At 43.8% G+C, this 18,286-nt stretch overlaps 1 protein-coding gene across 1 annotated transcript; it reads right to left on the reverse strand.

The window, feature by feature from the left end:
* Positions 1–48: 48 nt before the first annotated feature.
* Positions 49–18,079, reverse strand: pms1 (PMS1 homolog 1, mismatch repair system component). Its single transcript, XM_088003463.1, has 13 exons — positions 17,988–18,079; positions 14,319–14,452; positions 14,059–14,241; positions 13,053–13,155; positions 12,817–12,980; positions 10,326–10,436; positions 7,307–7,429; positions 7,093–7,239; positions 6,383–7,020; positions 5,810–6,277; positions 5,610–5,737; positions 3,149–3,297; positions 49–1,924 (listed from the first exon to the last, which is right to left on the reverse strand). Exons 2-13 carry the CDS (start codon positions 14,448–14,450, stop codon positions 1,733–1,735), a joined length of 2,538 nt encoding a protein of 845 aa, XP_087859589.1. The 5' UTR covers positions 14,451–14,452; positions 17,988–18,079; the 3' UTR covers positions 49–1,732.
* Between the last annotated feature and the right edge of the window lie 207 nt (positions 18,080–18,286).

An 18,286-nucleotide genomic window follows, 5' to 3' on the forward strand; every position in this document is an offset into this window, starting at 1 on the left:
GCTCCGTGAACTACTGGCTTATGTAGCAAATAGTTACTTTCACTTGAGTTACTTTCGGAAAAAATGTACTTTTATTAATATTTTTACCAAGTTAATTTCATCATGAAGTGTCGCTACTCAAGTTAAATGTGTGGATTTTATTTCCACTGAGAAACTGCAGAATGAAAAACAAGCAAACCAAAAAAACCAGAAGCAAACAAGGAGAAGCAGCTTCAGCTTCTACACACCAAACATCTGGAACAAACTTCCAGAAAACCGCAAAACAGCCGAAACACAGAGGTGCTTTAAATCTAGAATAAAACCCAGCTGTGATTTACAATAACTGGAACATCATTAGTTTTATTCAACTTTTCTTTATTCTGCCTGCAATATAATATTTTCTGTTATTGTGTTATATTTTATCATGTAAAAAATCTGAACTGCTTTATTGTTGAAATATTCTATAAACTCGACTTTGCTACCAAACGTGTCCAGTTAAACCAAATAAATTATTGTTGTTGAGCTCATACCTCCGTTTACTCCACAATTTAACAACAAAATGTTTTCATTAATCTCTGGTTGAAACCTGAGAGGTTCTGAGACCGGATCGGACCGGACCGGACCGGACGGTCCGTTTGGCCTCCGCTGACCGGTGAGCCACTTCGTCTCCAGAGTTCAGCTTCGTTAGGCGACGGTCAGCGAACCAGAGGTGTGTGTGTTGGTCAGGTGTGTGTGTGTGTTGGTCAAGTGTGTGTGTGTGTTGGTCAAGTGTGTGTGTGTGTTGGTCAAGTGTGTGTGTGTGTTGGTCAGGTGTGTGTGTGTGTGTGTTGGTCAGGTGTGTGTGTGTGTGTTGGTCAGGTGTGTGTGTGTGTGTTGGTCAGGTGTGTGTGTGTGTTGGTCACTTGTGTGTGTGTGTTGGTCACTTGTGTGTGTGTGTGCGTGTGTGTGTGCGTGTGTGTTGGTCAGGTGTGTGTGTGTGCGTGTGCGTGTGTGTGTGTGTGTGTGTTGGTCAGGTGTGTGTGTGTGCGTGTGCGTGTGTGTGTGTGTGTGTTGGTCAGGTGTGTGTGTGTGGGTGTGCGTGTGTGTGTGTGTGTTGGTCAGGTGTGTGTGTGTTGGTCAGGTGTGTGTGTGTGTTGGTCAGGTGTGTGTGTGTGTGTTGGTCAGGTGTGTGTGTGTGTGTTGGTCAGGTGTGTGTGTGTGTGTGCGTGTGTGTGTGTTGGTCAGGTGTGTGTGTGTGTGTGTGTGTGTGTGTGTGTGTGTTGGTCAGGTGTGTGTGTGTTGGTCAGGTGTGTGTGTGTGTGTGTGTGTGTGTTGGTCAGGTGTGTGTGTGTGTGTGTGTGTGTTGGTCAGGTGTGTGTGTGTGTGTGTGTGTGTTGGTCAGGTGTGTGTGTGTGTGTGTGTGTGTGTTGGTCAGGTGTGTGTGTGTGCGTGTGTGTGTTGGTCAGGTGTGTGTGTGTGCGTGTGTGTGTTGGTCAGGTGTGTGTGTGTGCGTGTGTGTGTGTGTTGGTCAGGTGTGTGTATGTGTGTGTGTGTGTGTGTTGGTCAGGTGTGTGTGTGTTGGTCAGGTGTGTGTGTGTGTGTGTGTGTTGGTCAGGTGTGTGTGTGTGTGTGTGTGTGTGTGTGTGTGTTGGTCAGGTGTGTGTGTGTGTGTGTGTGTTGGTCAGGTGTGTGTGTGTGTGTGTGTGTTGGTCAGGTGTGTGTGTGTGTGTGTGTGTGTGTTGGTCAGGTGTGTGTGTGTGTGTGTGTGTGTTGGTCAGGTGTGTGTGTCCAGCCCGGCCTCCTCCTGAGTGGACGGGACGTCGGCCAGGTGTTGGAGGAAGAGCCGCCCGTGGATGCAGGTCCGGTCCGTCCCGCCCAGCCGCCGCTCCGTCCGCTCCAGCAGCTCCTTCACCTCTTCGCCACATAAATCTGAAGGCAGCTGGCGGGCGAGCCGGACCGCCTCGGCCTGAACACAGAACATCCAGATCTAATCCATCTAGATCAGCACTGCTGGCGCTCAGAAGCCAATAAACAAAAACAGCTCCGGTTCAAATCGCTTATGAACGACATCAATACATCCGACAAGTCTGAACCAGAAGTGATCAGCGCCATGTTGGTAGGCAAACAGCGAACAAATGGCTGCTGTTGAGATGGAGAATGGAAACATGTCAGACTTTGAGGACCAGCCGCCTCTGATCTGTTCATTTCTCAGTGAGCAGGAAGTTTATCCAGCCTGAACATCAACGATTACACGGCTTTGTAAAAGACGTGAACTCTTCATGAGGGTGACGAGGTTCTGGTGACGGCAGAGTGAGAACGAGTGGGAACATGTCTGCCGATAAAAGCTACATTAGCTAAGCTAATTTTGCTAGTTCAGCAGTAAATATCACTGATGTTTATCTTATTACCCCAGCAGTTATAATGTTTTTGTATTGTTTATAAGTTAGGAGGTGAGCACTAGTTCTAACCTTGTGGGTTTTTTTTACTGTTGTCATAGCAACTCCATAACAACTGCCTACCAAGATGGCTGCCAGTTACAAAGTTCCTGGAAGTGTGACGTCACATGAGAACCGTGTGAGCTCAGCAGGAATGACTTATCTACTTAGAAACATTTATTTTTAGAAGCTTAAAGCTTTTGCTCTATTTTCCATCAAAGCTGTGAGTTTCTGTGTTAACTTTTTGTCGTAAAGTCGTCTGTGAACTCTGACCTCTAATGAGATTAAACAATGACTAACTACATGCTGGAGGTTTGTAGTTTTTCACTTTCAAGAAAGTGAAAAATATCCCTGCATTCCTCTGATTGTGCCAGTCGTGTTGTTGTCTTCCCTCTGAAGCCTCCAGCTTCTCTTTTTGAGTGACCTGCTCTCATGTTATTAATCCGTTATTAATTTTAAACACAAACCTTTGGTAATATAACAGTAACAGTATAATAATCCGAGTACGTCCAGCCAAAGATAAAACAAACTGAATTTCTAAAGAACATTTAGCACTGGAATCAGAAAATATTGTAAATATCCAAAATAAAACAAAGCAACAGTAATTAAGATGGATGATGAAGTCTCTGTAGCCACGCAGGGAAAGCAGGCAGGAGGAAGTGCAGACCAGCTGCTTCCTGCTGGGTGTTAAATGCGGTTCATCTCTCTGACGGCTGTTGGAAATGAGTTAGCTCATTCTGATGCGTCGTGTTTACCTTCAGGTAGTTGGTGACTTTAAGCGGCCGGCTCTGCGGCACCGTGGCGGCCTTCCTCTGGAGGACGGCGGTCAGAACCTCCTTCAGGTCCTCCAGGCCCAGGAAAGGCACGCAGTCCGCCACGGCCGTCGCTTCCAGATGGCGCTCTGCTGACAGCCGGCCGGCCAAAGCAAGCACAAAACAAGGATTAATACACTCCAGACGCTGCTACTATCTCCAGGAAGGAATAATAAATAAACACGGAGCTTTACGGCCGAGCCGCGGCCCAAGGGCAACAGACCCCGGGCCAAATGGAGTGTTAAATGACTAATAGAAGCCCCAGCAGACTGGAAGGAAGCTGTCGAGTAGCCGGGAAGAATGATGGGCCGCAGTTTATGAGGAAATACTGTAAATCATCCACAATTTTGATTCTGATTTAATAACCTGGAGATTCAGAGGCGCCAACGAAATGCCTCAGCTGGTTGGCTGCCAGAGAAATGCAGCAAAAGACAATCAGTGACGAGTTTCTGTCCAATTTATCATCTAAACGTATCAGTAGACATGAAATAAGGCTAAACTAACTCACTAGTAACTCTTCAGACACATATAGCAGATTCTGTTAAGATAATAATTCCCAATTTGCTGATTTTTTTCCACTTATGCAAAACATCTTCTGTTATCTATTTTTTTAAACTTGTTTTGAGAATTTATGCAACTTTGAAAGCCTGAAGTTAAAACTAAGAATTAACCTGAAAACACATTTTATATTCAAGTTAGGCAATAATTTAAATATTCTCCAGAAGATAAAGACCAATACTGATGGACATAATGGAGAATGAAACGCTGGAAATATTATACAAACACACACACACACACACACACACATATATATATATATATATATATTTTTTTTTTTTATGCACCCCAATATTGTACACAATATTAGAAATACATTAAAATACAACAATACACTAAAAATTCAATTCCTCAAGGTGCCGCAATGGCCTAGTCAAAGTCTAGACCTCATTCTGATTCAGATGCTGTGGTGGAACCTGCAGAGAGCTGAAGCGAACTAAATGTTTCCAGCATGAAGCTCAGACACTAATGAAGCTCTGGTGTTAGCCGCTGCAGGCAGCAGCAGCCCGCTACGCTAACCAAACAGCTAGCTGCGCTAACTCTGAAGCACTAACCATACACATTATGTTTAGCTCTGCTAATGCTAAAGCACTGCACTGACATGGTATTTACCTAATAGCTAAAGCACTATGCCAACATCAAGCTAATGGTAAAATGCTAAATTCCACCATGCTAGTTCCCATCAGTGGTGTTCGCTAAAGTACCGACAGCACAGCTAGGTCTCTATTTAGCACTTTTGCTAACTTTGACAACATTTAGCACACTTAGCTTCTGCTAAATGAGTTTTTTCAAATAAATTCTGAATTTACTCGGCTGACTGATAAACTTTCAGTAGAATAAAGTTTTAGTTTTGGTTATTGACTTAATATTTCTTTGGAGACGTTTTTGGGCCGACGTGTCGCATCGTCTTTTTGTTCCAGGGAACCAGGAAGTCGGGGATCAGTTGGTGAACGTTCTCAACTCAAACAGGCTGATGAGTGTGAAGGGAGCCGAGGATAAAACTCCACAGATCAAACCGTCGCTGCGGTTCCGACTAAATTCTGGTTTTAATCCCGTAAATGAAGCTGGACTGAAACTGGGCCGAAGGCGCCTGCAGCTGCATGAAGCATTCCAGGAATTCCTTTAAGGCCAACTTCTCCCTCATCACCTGCACACCGGGCTCCGGTCCCACCGGGAGGCCCGCTGCCGGGCCCAGGGCCAAGGTCAGCCGAGGTGAACCGCTCCAGCAAGAGCAACGAGCAACGCAACTGATGAGGCAGAGCAGCTTCAGTCATTCAGGAGCTCCAGACAGGAAATACAAGGAGAAATACTTTAAAAATAAAAGATTCCTGGCAGGTGTAGTGATGACAGATACTTCTGCAGAATATATAAATATTTATCATTATTAAAAATAAAACAGAAGCTGATCCAAATCAGATACTGTTGGTTTATAAAGGATTTCTGCAGAAGAAGAAATCACACATCAGGCTGAATGAAAAATGATAAATGGATGAATAAAAACTTTTAGGAAACAGGATGAGTAATCCAGACATACAGATACATTTTATCCTCCATTTCTGTTCTCCACACTTGTTTATGCTCTCAAATTCATTTTGAACTGTGGAAAATGAAACAGAATAAAGTTAAAATGAGACTTTATTACTGTAATTGTTGAGATATTTTGGCTTCTATTAATTATTTATGGGAAAACGTCATTTATTGGACAGAAACCAAGTGAAAAGGTTTTTTGGAAGAAAAAACACCCAGAAATAAAATTCAGACTTTTACCCAGCACAGGAAATGAAGTGTGATTGTTGCCATGGCAGCGGACAGGAAGCTGGCAGGGGGAAGGATTTTGGTGGCGTACCTGGACTGAGTTTGATTCTGAAGCCGTTGGCGACGAGTCGGGGGTCGGAGAAGAAGACGCTGCCGTCCGGCTCCGCCGCGCCTTTCTCCAAACTGCACAGTGTCTCAAACTCCGCAGCGCCCAGGTTCCTGGAAGACAGCAGGAGTTTACGGTCTGCCTCAAGAGTGCGGTTTCCCCGTCGCCGTGGGAACCAGAGCTACCTGTCGGTGAGCAGCAGCGGGTTCTGCAGGCGGACGGCAGGAAGGATGTGGTCCTGCTGGAGCCGCTGGAACAGCAAGGCTTCCTCCGCCCGGAACGGGTTGAGCAGCATCAGACGCCGCCCGCCGCACAAAATCAGCCAGGCATTCTGAGAGGCCAGCCGGCCCACCGGGCAGAGGCCCCGGGGCCCCGCCGCGCCGCTCTGGGCCGACAGGCGCTGCAGCCGCAGGCGCAGCGCCGCCATGCTGCAGGGCAGCGGCCGCCACGGCTTAGGGGGCGGAGCCTTCTGCTTCTTCTGGGGCTGGGCGGAGAAAAGCTCGTCCAGCAGCTGCTGGTTGGACAGAGGAGCTTTACGCTTCTGAGCCTGGAGCTTAGCGGCCCTCAGGGGCCGATCGGCCGGGGCCCCGGCGGCCGCCAGCCTGGTCCTCTGGTCATGGAGGTCCTGACTCTTCCTCGCCTTTTCCTCAAACCTGCAACAACAGAAGAAGAAGAACGATAAATCATGCAAATGGATCATTTCAACTGATCGGCTGATTGACTGATTGATTATTGTGACCGGCCTCAGCTGCTCTCACCTCTTCCTGCCTTCGTCTCCCAGGTTTTCCCAGCGGTTCTGGACGGCGGCGCTGACCTCCTGCAGGCTGGCGGCCGGTCGCTCCATCAGAACCTCGGACCGGGTCTCCTTCTCAAACAGCGAGGCGGCGGACGGTGGCACCCTCAGAGCGCGGCTGCTGATCATGTCATACGCCGTCAGAGCGGCCCGTTTCTCCATTATGGCGTTGCCTGACCTCTTGACCTCCGGGTCGGGCTGGTGGATGACGACGGGCCGCAGGGGTTCTCCCGACACCGGGTCGGTCAGCGCCGTGCCGCGGCTCCAGGCCTCGGCGGACACCTGCGGCCACCGGGGCTCCTGTGGGCCCGGCTCAGTGCTCTGGGGTCGATTCCGGGTCGCCTCGTCGTCGCAGAGGGAGAAACCGGATTGGTTGACGATCCAGTCATCCGCCATGGAGGAAGAGGAGCTGCAGCTGGAGGCCTGGCGCTGCAGAGCAGCTGATTGGCCGGCGTCTTCATCGCTCACCTTCCTGCTCTCCGTATTCTCATCTGTCTCCACACAACCAGCAGCAGGAGGAAGAGTTTCAGGGTCCGGCGGCTTTTCAGGACGAAAACCGTAAAGAGAAACCAGCAGAGCCTCAATGGCAGCCAGAACCGCCTCCTAAACACGGAGAAACAGGAAGTCAGAGCGAAGGAACCTGAACCGGATGAGCTGGGTTGGAGCCTCTGGTACCTTGTTATGAAGCAGAACCTGGGTTTTATCAGGCGTCACATTTACATCCAGAGATGAAGGACAAACTGTGATGTTCAGCAGGAGGACGGGGAACCGATGCCGAGCCGCATCGTCAGGATACTGAGCCGAGTGGTGCTGACGCAACAGCTGAGGAGAAGAAACGTGATAAATGACAGAAAAAAAACAGAAAACACACAATCTGAATCCATTTCACCTTCAGGATGTCCTTCTGCTGGACAGGACGCTTATTAATAAAGATAAAGGTTTTATCAGAGGTAGAGGAGCTCGTTAAGGACAAATCAGCTCCGGGTTTGGGAAGAAAACCGTCCAGAACCATCTGAAGGAAAAACAACAATCACAGAGATAAAGTACAGAAAACTGAACAGAAATCTCCATAAAAACAGTGCAACAACCCAAAAGTACTAATAATAACTTGAAAAATCAATACTACCATAATTTTCTCCACATTTTGTCATGCTCAAACCACCCATTATCTTAGGATTAGACGTGTCGGTCTTGACTTTTTTGGGGGGTTATATTTATAATTATGTCTTTATAGAAACATTGTTATGAATCCAAGTTGTAACAAATTCATGAAGTGAAGTGAGACACACAAATGTGTGGTAACAGTTTTTATTGATAATTTAACAGAATTAAAAGGCCGTTTAAGTATTGAATTGGGGTGCCGTACCAGGTTTCTCCACAGGGAGGCGGTGTAAGCCGTGAGACGGTTTGGGGCATCTATTGCCTTTTTTTGCTGTCCTCACGTGAAGAAGTGCACGATCAATTTTAATTTTGTTTAATTTCAGGTTGTTAACGTCCAAAAACATAGGGGTATGATTCTTAATAAGGTTTTATCTTATAAACATTTGTTTTTGTATTCGGCAGACTTATGTAGATGTTCCATTGTGTTAGCTAGCTAGTAAAGCTAGCTGTCCCGCTAGCTTTACTAGCTGCTGTTAGCGGTCTGATGCCTGCATGAGAGGCATACGGTTATGCAGTTCAGACAGAAATAAAGACAGCCCATGAACAGAAATGCGCGAGTCATATTATAAATCCAGTATTTTATGCAAAATTAGTTTGTTAATGGAAGTGGCCTAAGTATGTCATCAATTTGTATTTACCCACGTCTAAAATAAAAACGTCACTAGTTATAAAGTCGGTTATCTCAGACTTAAACAGGTTGACCACCCTTGGTTAAAAGTAACCATGGGGAATAGGAGAAAGGGGAGAAATGTCGCAGTTACAGTAAAACCAACAGCAAGTACAAAATGCCACAAACTCGCTATACAAAATAGAAGTCCTCCAGGCCACAGGGGGGCGTCAGCCACCACCTCATATGGGAGCAGACCCTCAGGAAAGATGGAATGTCCAGAAGAAGGAAAAATTGCTTTTATGCTTCATATGTTTTACAATATTATAGGACAGCAGCATATTTATGTACGTAATATTTATCCAATTCAAAAATACTTTATTGATCACAAAGGGATCAATAACTCCAGACTCCGCCTAGTGGCCTGGAGGGCCTCTGTTTTGAAGAGCAAGTCTGCAGTTACTTTTGCCATGTGTCAGGTTTTTCTTCCATTTGTGTGTTTGCAGATGATTCTACCGTTTCAGCCCCCGTAGAATACTTTTACTAAGCGTTATATTTCTGAAGTCTGAATAGTCATCGTTTCTTCTTCTGTGCAGGCTCCTGACCCGATCTTCCAGCCAGAACCACTGGATCTGATGACTCAGCAGCTGCATGTAAAGGTCAGCCTGGTTCCTACGGAGGGCTATTAGTGGCTGCATTTTTCCACACAGCCTCATTATGAGCAGCAGAACCCGGTGGTGACATCCAGAACCGAGCCACTGTTCCTGCTCATTACGCACGAACCGGACCTTTGGACCCCCGGAGCTCCTCATCGGGACAGCCAGAGCTGCCAGCATCACATTTAGTTCCTCCTGATCAGCGGGCACAAAGGTCAAAGGTTACTCTCATAACCGCAGCAAAACAACAACAGAGGGAGAGCGGGGGTGAAAGCGGCTGCTCCACATCTGTCAGCAGGTAGGAGCCTCGTGACGAGCGGCTGCGACCGCGCAGAGGCCGGCATCGCCACGGCGACTCGATTAGCGTCAGGAAGCACTCAGCTTTCATCAGGAAGAGCTGCGGAGAAAAGGGCAGAGCGCGTTGAGCCGCCGCCAACCGAGCACACGGCGGATCAGCTGCTCAGGCGCCGCTGCTTCTCCTCTGGATCAGCTGATTTACACACCGCCACACCAACGGCCGTTTGAAAGTGTTCAGCGCACTCAGCTTCCCCTGAACTCATTTTACCTCATTAATTCTAAAGCACTAATTTATCTAAACGTGTCAGCTGAATAAAGTTCCACGTCTACCAAAAATGATACAAAACATAAATTAGGTGTTTCTAAGCTTACTTATTTTAGTCTGGCAAAAAACAGCCTTACTGGTTAAAGTAATTTCAAGTATTTCTGATTGAAAGACGTCATTTTCTTCCAGAATATTAATTTATAACAATCCCAAACATCTCCACCTGTGATGAAGCAGCAAATGATTTTTATTCTCTACCCAGAATGCATTGCTGTATTTCTACAGTAAACAGTTTAAAATCTACTGATGTTTTAAGTCCTATTGCGCTAGCTGAGGCTAAATCAGAAACATAGTTAGCAAAACTCGACAATTATAAAACCGAGTTCATGAGTGACAGATCTGTTCTAAGAAAAAATCACTTTCTGAAACACAAACTGACAAATCTGTCCCCGTGGAGAGCGCTATGCTAGGTTTTAGCACATGTTACCTTAAATACCATTTTGGTATATAGCTTTAGCATGAGCTTCGCTAAATACCATGATGATGTAGCATTTAGCATTTTATCATTAGCTTCCCTTAAATACCAAGTTGTTATAGCATTTAGTGTTAGCATAATTAATGTTTATAATAGTGCTTTAGGGTTAGTGCAGCTAACTCTTTAGCCCACGACTGGAGTGAGGCAGTGGGTTCACAGACTGCACCGACCTATGGTTCAAAGGTCAGACCCTGTGGGCCTGAAACTTCTCAGACCTGAACCCGACTGAGTTGGAATCAACTCCAAACAGAAGATAAAAACGGGTTTGGACCTGATGCCCAGCTGAATCCTCTAATATTCTTTTCATATTGATATCAATATGAAAAGAATATCTTTGGGTAAGATATTGACTACTAAATAAAATTGTTTAGCCTCTCTTTAACCGACCTCTGGCTGTTCTTGATGGACGGGCAGCAGGTTGGTGACAGTGCTAGCTCCTAGCGTAGCAACCAGGGCTCTCCTGTGGTCCGCCGCTCTGGCCTTCTGCCAAACCACCACCTGCAGAACAAAATGCCTCCATGAGTCCCCGTCCCCTCAGCAGCAGTGGCTAGCAGATACCCTGGTAAAGGGTTGCAGGACATGTCTGATATTTTACAGTTTGGCTCCTGAAACGGATCCTGCAGTAAACAGTTCCTGAAAAGGCCGTGAAGCGTAACACAAGCAGAGCTGGAGGGAACCGATCGCAGCGGCAGCAGCATGTCTGGACAGGCTGTGCGCCGCTGCAATCTCAAGCTACTTTCCACGAGAGCTGCATGGCTGCTGCATGCAAACTCACTGACCTGCAGCAAAACACACTGCTGCAGCCTGAGGCCGAGCCCAGAGCTCCAGGAGGCTTTAATCTGGGCTTTAATCTGGGTTTAAACCGCTCAGATTAGGAGACAGATGTGCTTAAAGAGTTCAGGAAATCACAGAAAAAACTCAAAATGCACAATTTAATCAGCTAAACTGGCTTCTTGTTTTAAAGATTTATTTGTTTTGTTTGGATATTTAGGCTAATACATGCAGGAAAAATTTCAGTGAGGACTCAGAACCTTTAACGGGACAATTTGGGTTTTAATCCAGAATTTAGCTCCATTTAATACTGATTAATCTTTGAAATTAAAATCAGATTCAACTGAAATGTTGAGATGTTTTGTAGGAACAGTAACCTCTGCAGCTGCAGCTCTGATCCATTAGATTTAAAATCAGCTGCGATCCCTTTAACCTGTACCAGAACATAAACACAGAAGAACAATCAAACTTTACTGGTTAGATCTCTTAAAAACACGTGAAACGATTCGTTTATCTCTCAGAGCTTCTGGAAGAAGTTTGTTGTGCAAAAAACATCCAGAACCAAATCGTGATTAATCGTTTACTGAGGTAATCTTCAAATAATAAAGTAATCAATTAATCGTTAACTGGAACATATAGATGCTAAAATATGCAATTTGATGAAAGAACAACTGAAATTTAGTCAAAACTGAACAATAAATATAAACACTTTGAACTTGAGGTAAAAATCTTCTTGGTGTGTAAATCTGTTCCTCAGATCTCCTCTAGTGGCCGTTCTAGAGTTTGTTAAATGAATTCTGTTATTGTATTTTAGGCAATTAAATTTTATTTTGTCTTTTAAAGCAATTCTAATATTGTATAAAACCCGTTTAAGTGGTTAAATGAAAAATCAGCTGAATAAGAAGTTTTTAAACTTGTCAAAATCAATCAATCACTAGAGTGATCGATTACATAAATAATCGTTAGTTTCAGCCCTGATTGGTTTAACCGCATTACCTGAATCTAAACAACATATTTGTGACAACATAAATATGGAATAGGTTTTATTTTGTTTCTATGAGATAAAATGAAGAATCAAAGTTTATTTAAGTCAAATTTGAATTTTATTTTCCATCCTGATGACATCATAAAATAATTTCTGCCTTTATTCAGAATTTATTCACATATTATTTTCAATGTTCAATTTCCACGTCAGAAGTGAATTTTAGTTGTTTGGATTCTGAAAAGATCATCTGGATTTTATAATCCTGGAAACGTCAGGCTGAATAAAAGTCAGAAACACTGGGATTACAGAGGCTTTTTAATCCTTTTAGCAAATAACTGAACTTATTTCAACAAAAAAATGTTTTTTACTGAAACAAAACCAAAAATAAATCAAATTTAACAGATAAATATAACCCTGTTCAACATAGAAATTATTTATAAATATTATTATCAGGCGTACCTTCAGATCCAGTTCTGACTTTTAAACCTGAGTTTCTGTTTCTCACAATAAAGTTTGAATTTTATCTCATTTTTTAAATTTGAGAATCATTTTGAAGCTGTTCATGTTTCATATTTGTCACATATAATTTTAGATTTTACTTGTTTTTAATCTCTTTACCACTAATGCCTTACCTACAGTCTAAAGCAGGGGTTCCCAATGTGGGGGTCGGGACCCCAGGGAGGTCATGAGACACCAGGCAGGGGGTCGAAATCTCATTTTCAGATTCATTATGATTTTAATGGTTAAAATAGGGGGGGGGGTGGGAACTACATAATTAAATAATAAAATATAGATTGAAATAACAATAAGTGGGGGTCACCAGTAGGGCTTTATTTTATAATTTTTAATTTCTTGGAGTGAACAGTTTGGAACTGAGGGTCCAACATGTCATTTCAGAACCAGAGGAAAGTTTCAGCAGCTGGAAATGCAACGAGGACACCTAGTGGTGGAGAATCTGCACTAAATAAATGACTGAATTAACGACTGAACTGGAAACCTGGAGGCGTTTTGGGATAAAATAAACATGGAATTAGAAAAACTAGATTAAAAAAGGATGAAGACCAGATAAAAACGTTTTTTAGAAACAGATGATGTTAACGGGTCAGACCAGCAGGTTCTGACCTTGTTGTGCGCCAGCGTGAGCCGCAGCTCCGGCTTTATGATGGCGAAGGCCATCAGCAGGTCCTGGACCTTCCTCACTTCCTCCTTACGCTTCCTGACGGAGGAGAAGAACTGCCGTCGCACCGGCAGTTTCCCGAACAGCTTCGCCACGCTCACCGACGTTCCTGCAGGAACACAGCAGGGCTCAAACCGCCATCAGAACGCCCCGCCTACCCCGGTAACCGCCGGCAACCTGCCTCCACCCAGGTGGGACGGCCTCTGAGAGACGATGGCCCCGCTGGAGTCCAGGGTGTACTGCGTGCTGACGTCGTCCTCCTCTGTTTTAGTGGTAACGGTGACCTGGACAGGAAACAGACTCTGAAACAACTTCAGCTTTTAATGTTCCAATTACAGATTTAACTTAGAAAAACTAAAAAACATGTCAAGTCAGCCAATTTCAGGTTTAGAGGTGATCTGTGAACTGTAGTCGATGAACAGAAAGATTTTCTAAGAAAGATTTTTTCACACTAAATCTTTCTCAGATTATCAGATTTCATCTTCTCAGTTCTATTTTTAACTCCTTCCAGAATAAGAAGTTCTGCGGCTACACCTCAGTTATGCAAATTAGCTGCTGCTGCCCACGTCCCCCACATCAATGTTTACACTGTTTACATGTAAAAATGGCTGCCAACAGATGAGCTATTAAGTCATGTTTAATCTGCAACAAACGGGAGGAAAGACATTTTCATGTGCGAGTATAAACATGGCAACCATTCAGCTGCAAACGCCTGGGTGGACCTAGCCCCGCCTTCCAGGCGCAGCTCCTCCCCTACTCAGCTCCTTCAGACTAGCCAGCAGCAATTAGCAAACAGCTGCTGAGCTCATTATAGTAGATACTGCTCAGAGCAACAAAAAACATTAAAGGGTTAATAGAGGAGCCATGTTGGGATGACTTCCTGGAGGTGGAGCTTCAGGAAGAAATAGAGCATTTAAAGAGACAGTGGTCCAATTTCACAGCTTTAAATTACAAAGTCAGATTTCTTTTAGGTCATATTTGATATACAGTACAGACCAAAAGTTTGGACACACCTTTTCATTCACAGAGTTTTCTTCATTTTCATTAATATGAAAATGTAACAAGAGAATTTTCCACCCACTTCAAAACCAGCAGATTTCCCTTTTTTGCATCTGAAGCTTTGAAGTGACCAGAAAACATCCAGAAAGTTTTCTGAACCTCTAACTTTAGTGTGGAAGGAGAGCCACCTCGGCCACGGCGCAGATGGAGCCCAGCGCCTCGCCCCTGAAGCCGTATGTTTCCAGACGCTCCAGGTCTTCATGGCTGCTGATCTTGGAGGTGAAATGTCGGACGGCCATCACCGGAGCGTCCGCCGCTTTGATCCCACAGCCGTTGTCCCGAACTTCGGTCCGGTCCAGGCCGAAGTTCTCCTTCAAATGAGCGACACATCAAGTGAAGCTGAAGGGAAAACCCAACAGGAAGTGAGACGAATGGTCTGTAAACGTACCAGCTTCACATCGACGCTGGAGGCGCCAGCGTCCAGGGAGTTCTCCATCAGCTCCTTCACCACGCTCACCACAGACGTGACGACCTGCGAGCTGGACAGCAGCCGCACTGTGTCTGCAGGAAGCTGCTTCATCGCTGTGTTGGTAGGAAAACAGAGTCAGTCATGGCTTATCCAGGCTGCTGCATCCACGGTGCACAAAGCAGCATTAATGCATTAAGGAACCTCAGACTGAAGAACTTTCAGCCTCCAAGTCACTTAAACTGGCTCTTTTAAATACCAGATCTCTCTGTGCTAAAGCTCTATTAATTAATGATTTCATCACTGAGCATAATATTGATGTTTTATTTCTGACAGAAACATGGCTGAAAGACAATAATGAAGCAATCGTACTAATTGAATCAGCGCCTCCTACGTACAATTTTTTAAGTAAGAATAGAAAACATAAAAAAGGAGGAGGCGTGGCTTCAATATTTACGAATACCATAAACTGTAGTAAAATTTCTCTGGGTAATTTTATGTCTTTTGAGTATCTTGGAATTGAGGTTAAAGACCACAAACGAACTTTGACACTAACTTTATACAAAACTCCAACATATGTGGAAAATTTCTTTACGGACTTGAATGAGCTTCTATCTCTCATGTGCATTGATTATGATTGTTTGATAATTGTCGGTGATTTCAACATTCATGTTGACAACCTGAAGACAGACGGGCAAAAAAGCTGTTTGATATATTAGAGAGTTTTGGTTTAACACAACATGTCAAACAAGCAACACACACTCATGGACACACACTGGACCTGATTATCAGTAAAGGTGTGAATATTTCCAGTGTCTCTGTAACTGATGTCGCCTGTCGGATCACTTTGCTGTTATCTTTGAAAGTTCTTTATCCGTTAACCCACTTGGACAAACAGCTACTATCACTAAACGTACTTTCACAGAAAACACAGCAGAAACATTTAATCAAATCTACTCTGCTTCCTCGCCCTTAAACTATAATGACGTAGATAAGTTGGTAGATGATTTTCAGTGCAAACTTTCAGATATCATTGATTACATTGCCCCCATTACAGTGAAAGTTGTGGCTAGTAGGAAGAAATCTCCATGGAGAAATGCACAAACAGTTCAATCTGCAAAACAACTCTGCCGTAGGGCCGAACGGAAATGCCGTAAAACTCAACTACACGTTTATTATGACATCTACAAAGAAAGACTACGTAACTATCACTCAACACTAAAACATGCAAGAGAGGCTTTCTTTGATGTCATAAACAAAAACACTAACAATGCTCGAGCTTTATTTGCTGCTGTTAACAGGCTCACAAACCCTCCTATGACGTTACCACCTGAACTTCAATCTGATGCCGCCTGCAATAAGTTTTCCAGTTTCTTTTCAGAGAAAATTCAAAAGATCAGAGGATTAATCTGCACATCCACTCCAAAGCCAGTACCAATGATCTGCCCAAACAAAACAAATGCAGGAAAAATGACCCAATTTCAACTACTTCATTATAAAACCCTTGAAGAAATTATAAGTCAGTGAAGCTCCAGTTCCTGCTGTCTGGATGTCCTACCCACACATTTCTTTAAGAAAGTCCTGCCTGTCGTTGCTAATGATCTGCTCCAAATTGTAACTCATCGTTCTCTTCAGGTGTTTTCCCTCAGGTTTTGAAAACAGCAGTTATCAAACCACTGATAAAAAAGAACAATCTGGACAAATCACTGCTGCAGAATTACAGGCCAACCTCTGACCTCTGACCTCCCATTCATCAACAAAATTATTGAAAAAGCAGTTTTTAAACAATTAAATAACTTCCTAACAACAATGAATCGCTTTGACTCCTTCCAGTCTGGTTTTCTTGCTCACCACAGCACGGAGACGGCCTAGTCAAAGTGTTCAATGACATCTATATAAATACAGACTGTGGGAGAACCACAGTGCTGGTTCTGTTGGACCTCAGTGTTGATCAGGACATTTTACTGAATCGACTGGAGAGTTGAGTCGGACTCTCCGGTCCAGTGCTCAACTGGTTTGAATCTTACATAAAGAACAGGGATTTCTTTGTTTCAGTCGGAAACTTCTCATCAGAGAGGTCAAAGGTCACATGTGGGGTACCCCAAGGTTCGATCCTAGGACCCCTCCTTTTCAATATTTATATGCTCCCACTGGCTCAGGTTATAACAGGAAATAAGATCAGCTACCATAACTACGTGGATGATACACAGCTCTACATCATGATGTCACCAGGTGACCTTTGACCCCATCCAATCACTGAACAGATGCTTAGAACAGATAAATGTGTGAATGGGCCAAAACTTTCTCCAGCTGAACAGAAATAAAACTGAATTTATCATCTTTGGGCCTAAAGAGGAGCGAACTAGAGTCAATGCTCAGCTTCAGTTATTACAACTGAAAACCAGCGATCAGCCCGAAACCTGGGAGTAGTGATGACCTCTGACCTGAACCTTCAGAGCCACATTAAGACAGTCACAAAGTCGGTCTTCTATCACCTGAATAACATCTCCAGGGTTAGAGGACTGATGTCTCAGCGCGATCTAGAGAAACTCATCCATGCGTTTATCTTCAGCCGCATTGATTACTGCAACAGCGTCTTCACAGGTCTGACTAATAAATCAATCCTCCAGCTGCAGCTGATCCAGAAGCTGCTGCTGTTCTCACTAAAACCAGGAAGATGGAGACATAACACCAGTTTTAAGGTCCCTACACTGGCTCCCTGTAGCTCAGAGGATAGACTTTAAAATACTGTTGTTAGTTTATAAATCACTGAACGGTTTAGCACCACAATACCTTAAAGATCTGTTATTGCTGTACCAACCATCTAGACCCCTCAGATCTTCTGGTTCTGGTTCTGCTCTGCATCCAGAACCAGAACCAAACGAGGAGAAGTAGCATTCAGTTTCTATGCACCACAGATTTGGAACAAACGTCCAGAAAACTGTAAAACAGCTGAAACACTGAGAGCCTTTAAATCTCAACTTAAAACCTGTTTAGAGCTGCTTATGGCTAAGTTAGTATTAGAGTGGGGTTTTGATGTCTTCGATGTTTTTATCTTTAGTTTTTATCTATTTATTAATTTCTTTTCATTTCTCTTTCTCACTGTTTACGTTTTAATGATATAAAGCCCCCCGGAAAACTTCCCAGTTAAACAATGTTTAACTGAAGTCCTAAAAGGGGTTTTAATGTTTTTATCTTTTTAAATCTTTTTCAAAATCTCTTTCTCTTTCTCACTGTTTATTCAATGTCACATGCCCCCGAGCCACACTTTGGACACCGTTGCTTTAATAGGTCAAATGGTAATTTGAAACTGCTTCTGTACTTAATCAGGTTGTTTGTCTAATATTAATATTTAGTTGATTACCTGATTGTATTTGGGTGTAACCAAAAACTACTTATTTTACCACTGTTGGATTAGCTGAGCTGAAAACGAATAAAAACCGCACAAAAACGAAATTCTGGTTAATTCATAGTAAAATATGGAGAAATTACTTCAGGAATCTTATTTAACACCAAGGATTTAAGCAATACTGTCTTTCAGCGTAAAAATCGCGAGACGTGCTACACCATCTCTAGCTCGTTCTGTCGGTAATTTAGTTTAAAGACAAGCCCACTAAACTCGTAAACGAACCGAACAACGCCAAAACTCACCGAGCCGCTTCCACCATATATAATCTCCCACAACAGGCACGAGCTACAAGAGAAACAACCTGGTTCCCGCCCCCAATGCTGTCTGCTGATTGGTGAGCGTCAATGAGAGGGCGGGTTCAAATAGAATTTAGGAGAATATTCTACCCTGAGTTCAACCTGAAGGCTCAACTTTAGCTTTACTATTCAAAAATATCTTCTCGATCTTTAAAAATATATAATGAATTAGATCTTTTTCAGACGACTGGTTTAAATAAATTCTATTTAAATAAAACCACGCTGATGTTTGTTGTGTAATTGCT

The sequence above is a fragment of the Poecilia mexicana genome, unplaced genomic scaffold (genome assembly GCF_051168715.1).
Source record: "Poecilia mexicana isolate PSO_F unplaced genomic scaffold, ASM5116871v1 scaffold_2, whole genome shotgun sequence".
In the NCBI taxonomy this organism is placed as follows: Eukaryota; Metazoa; Chordata; class Actinopteri; order Cyprinodontiformes; family Poeciliidae; genus Poecilia; species Poecilia mexicana.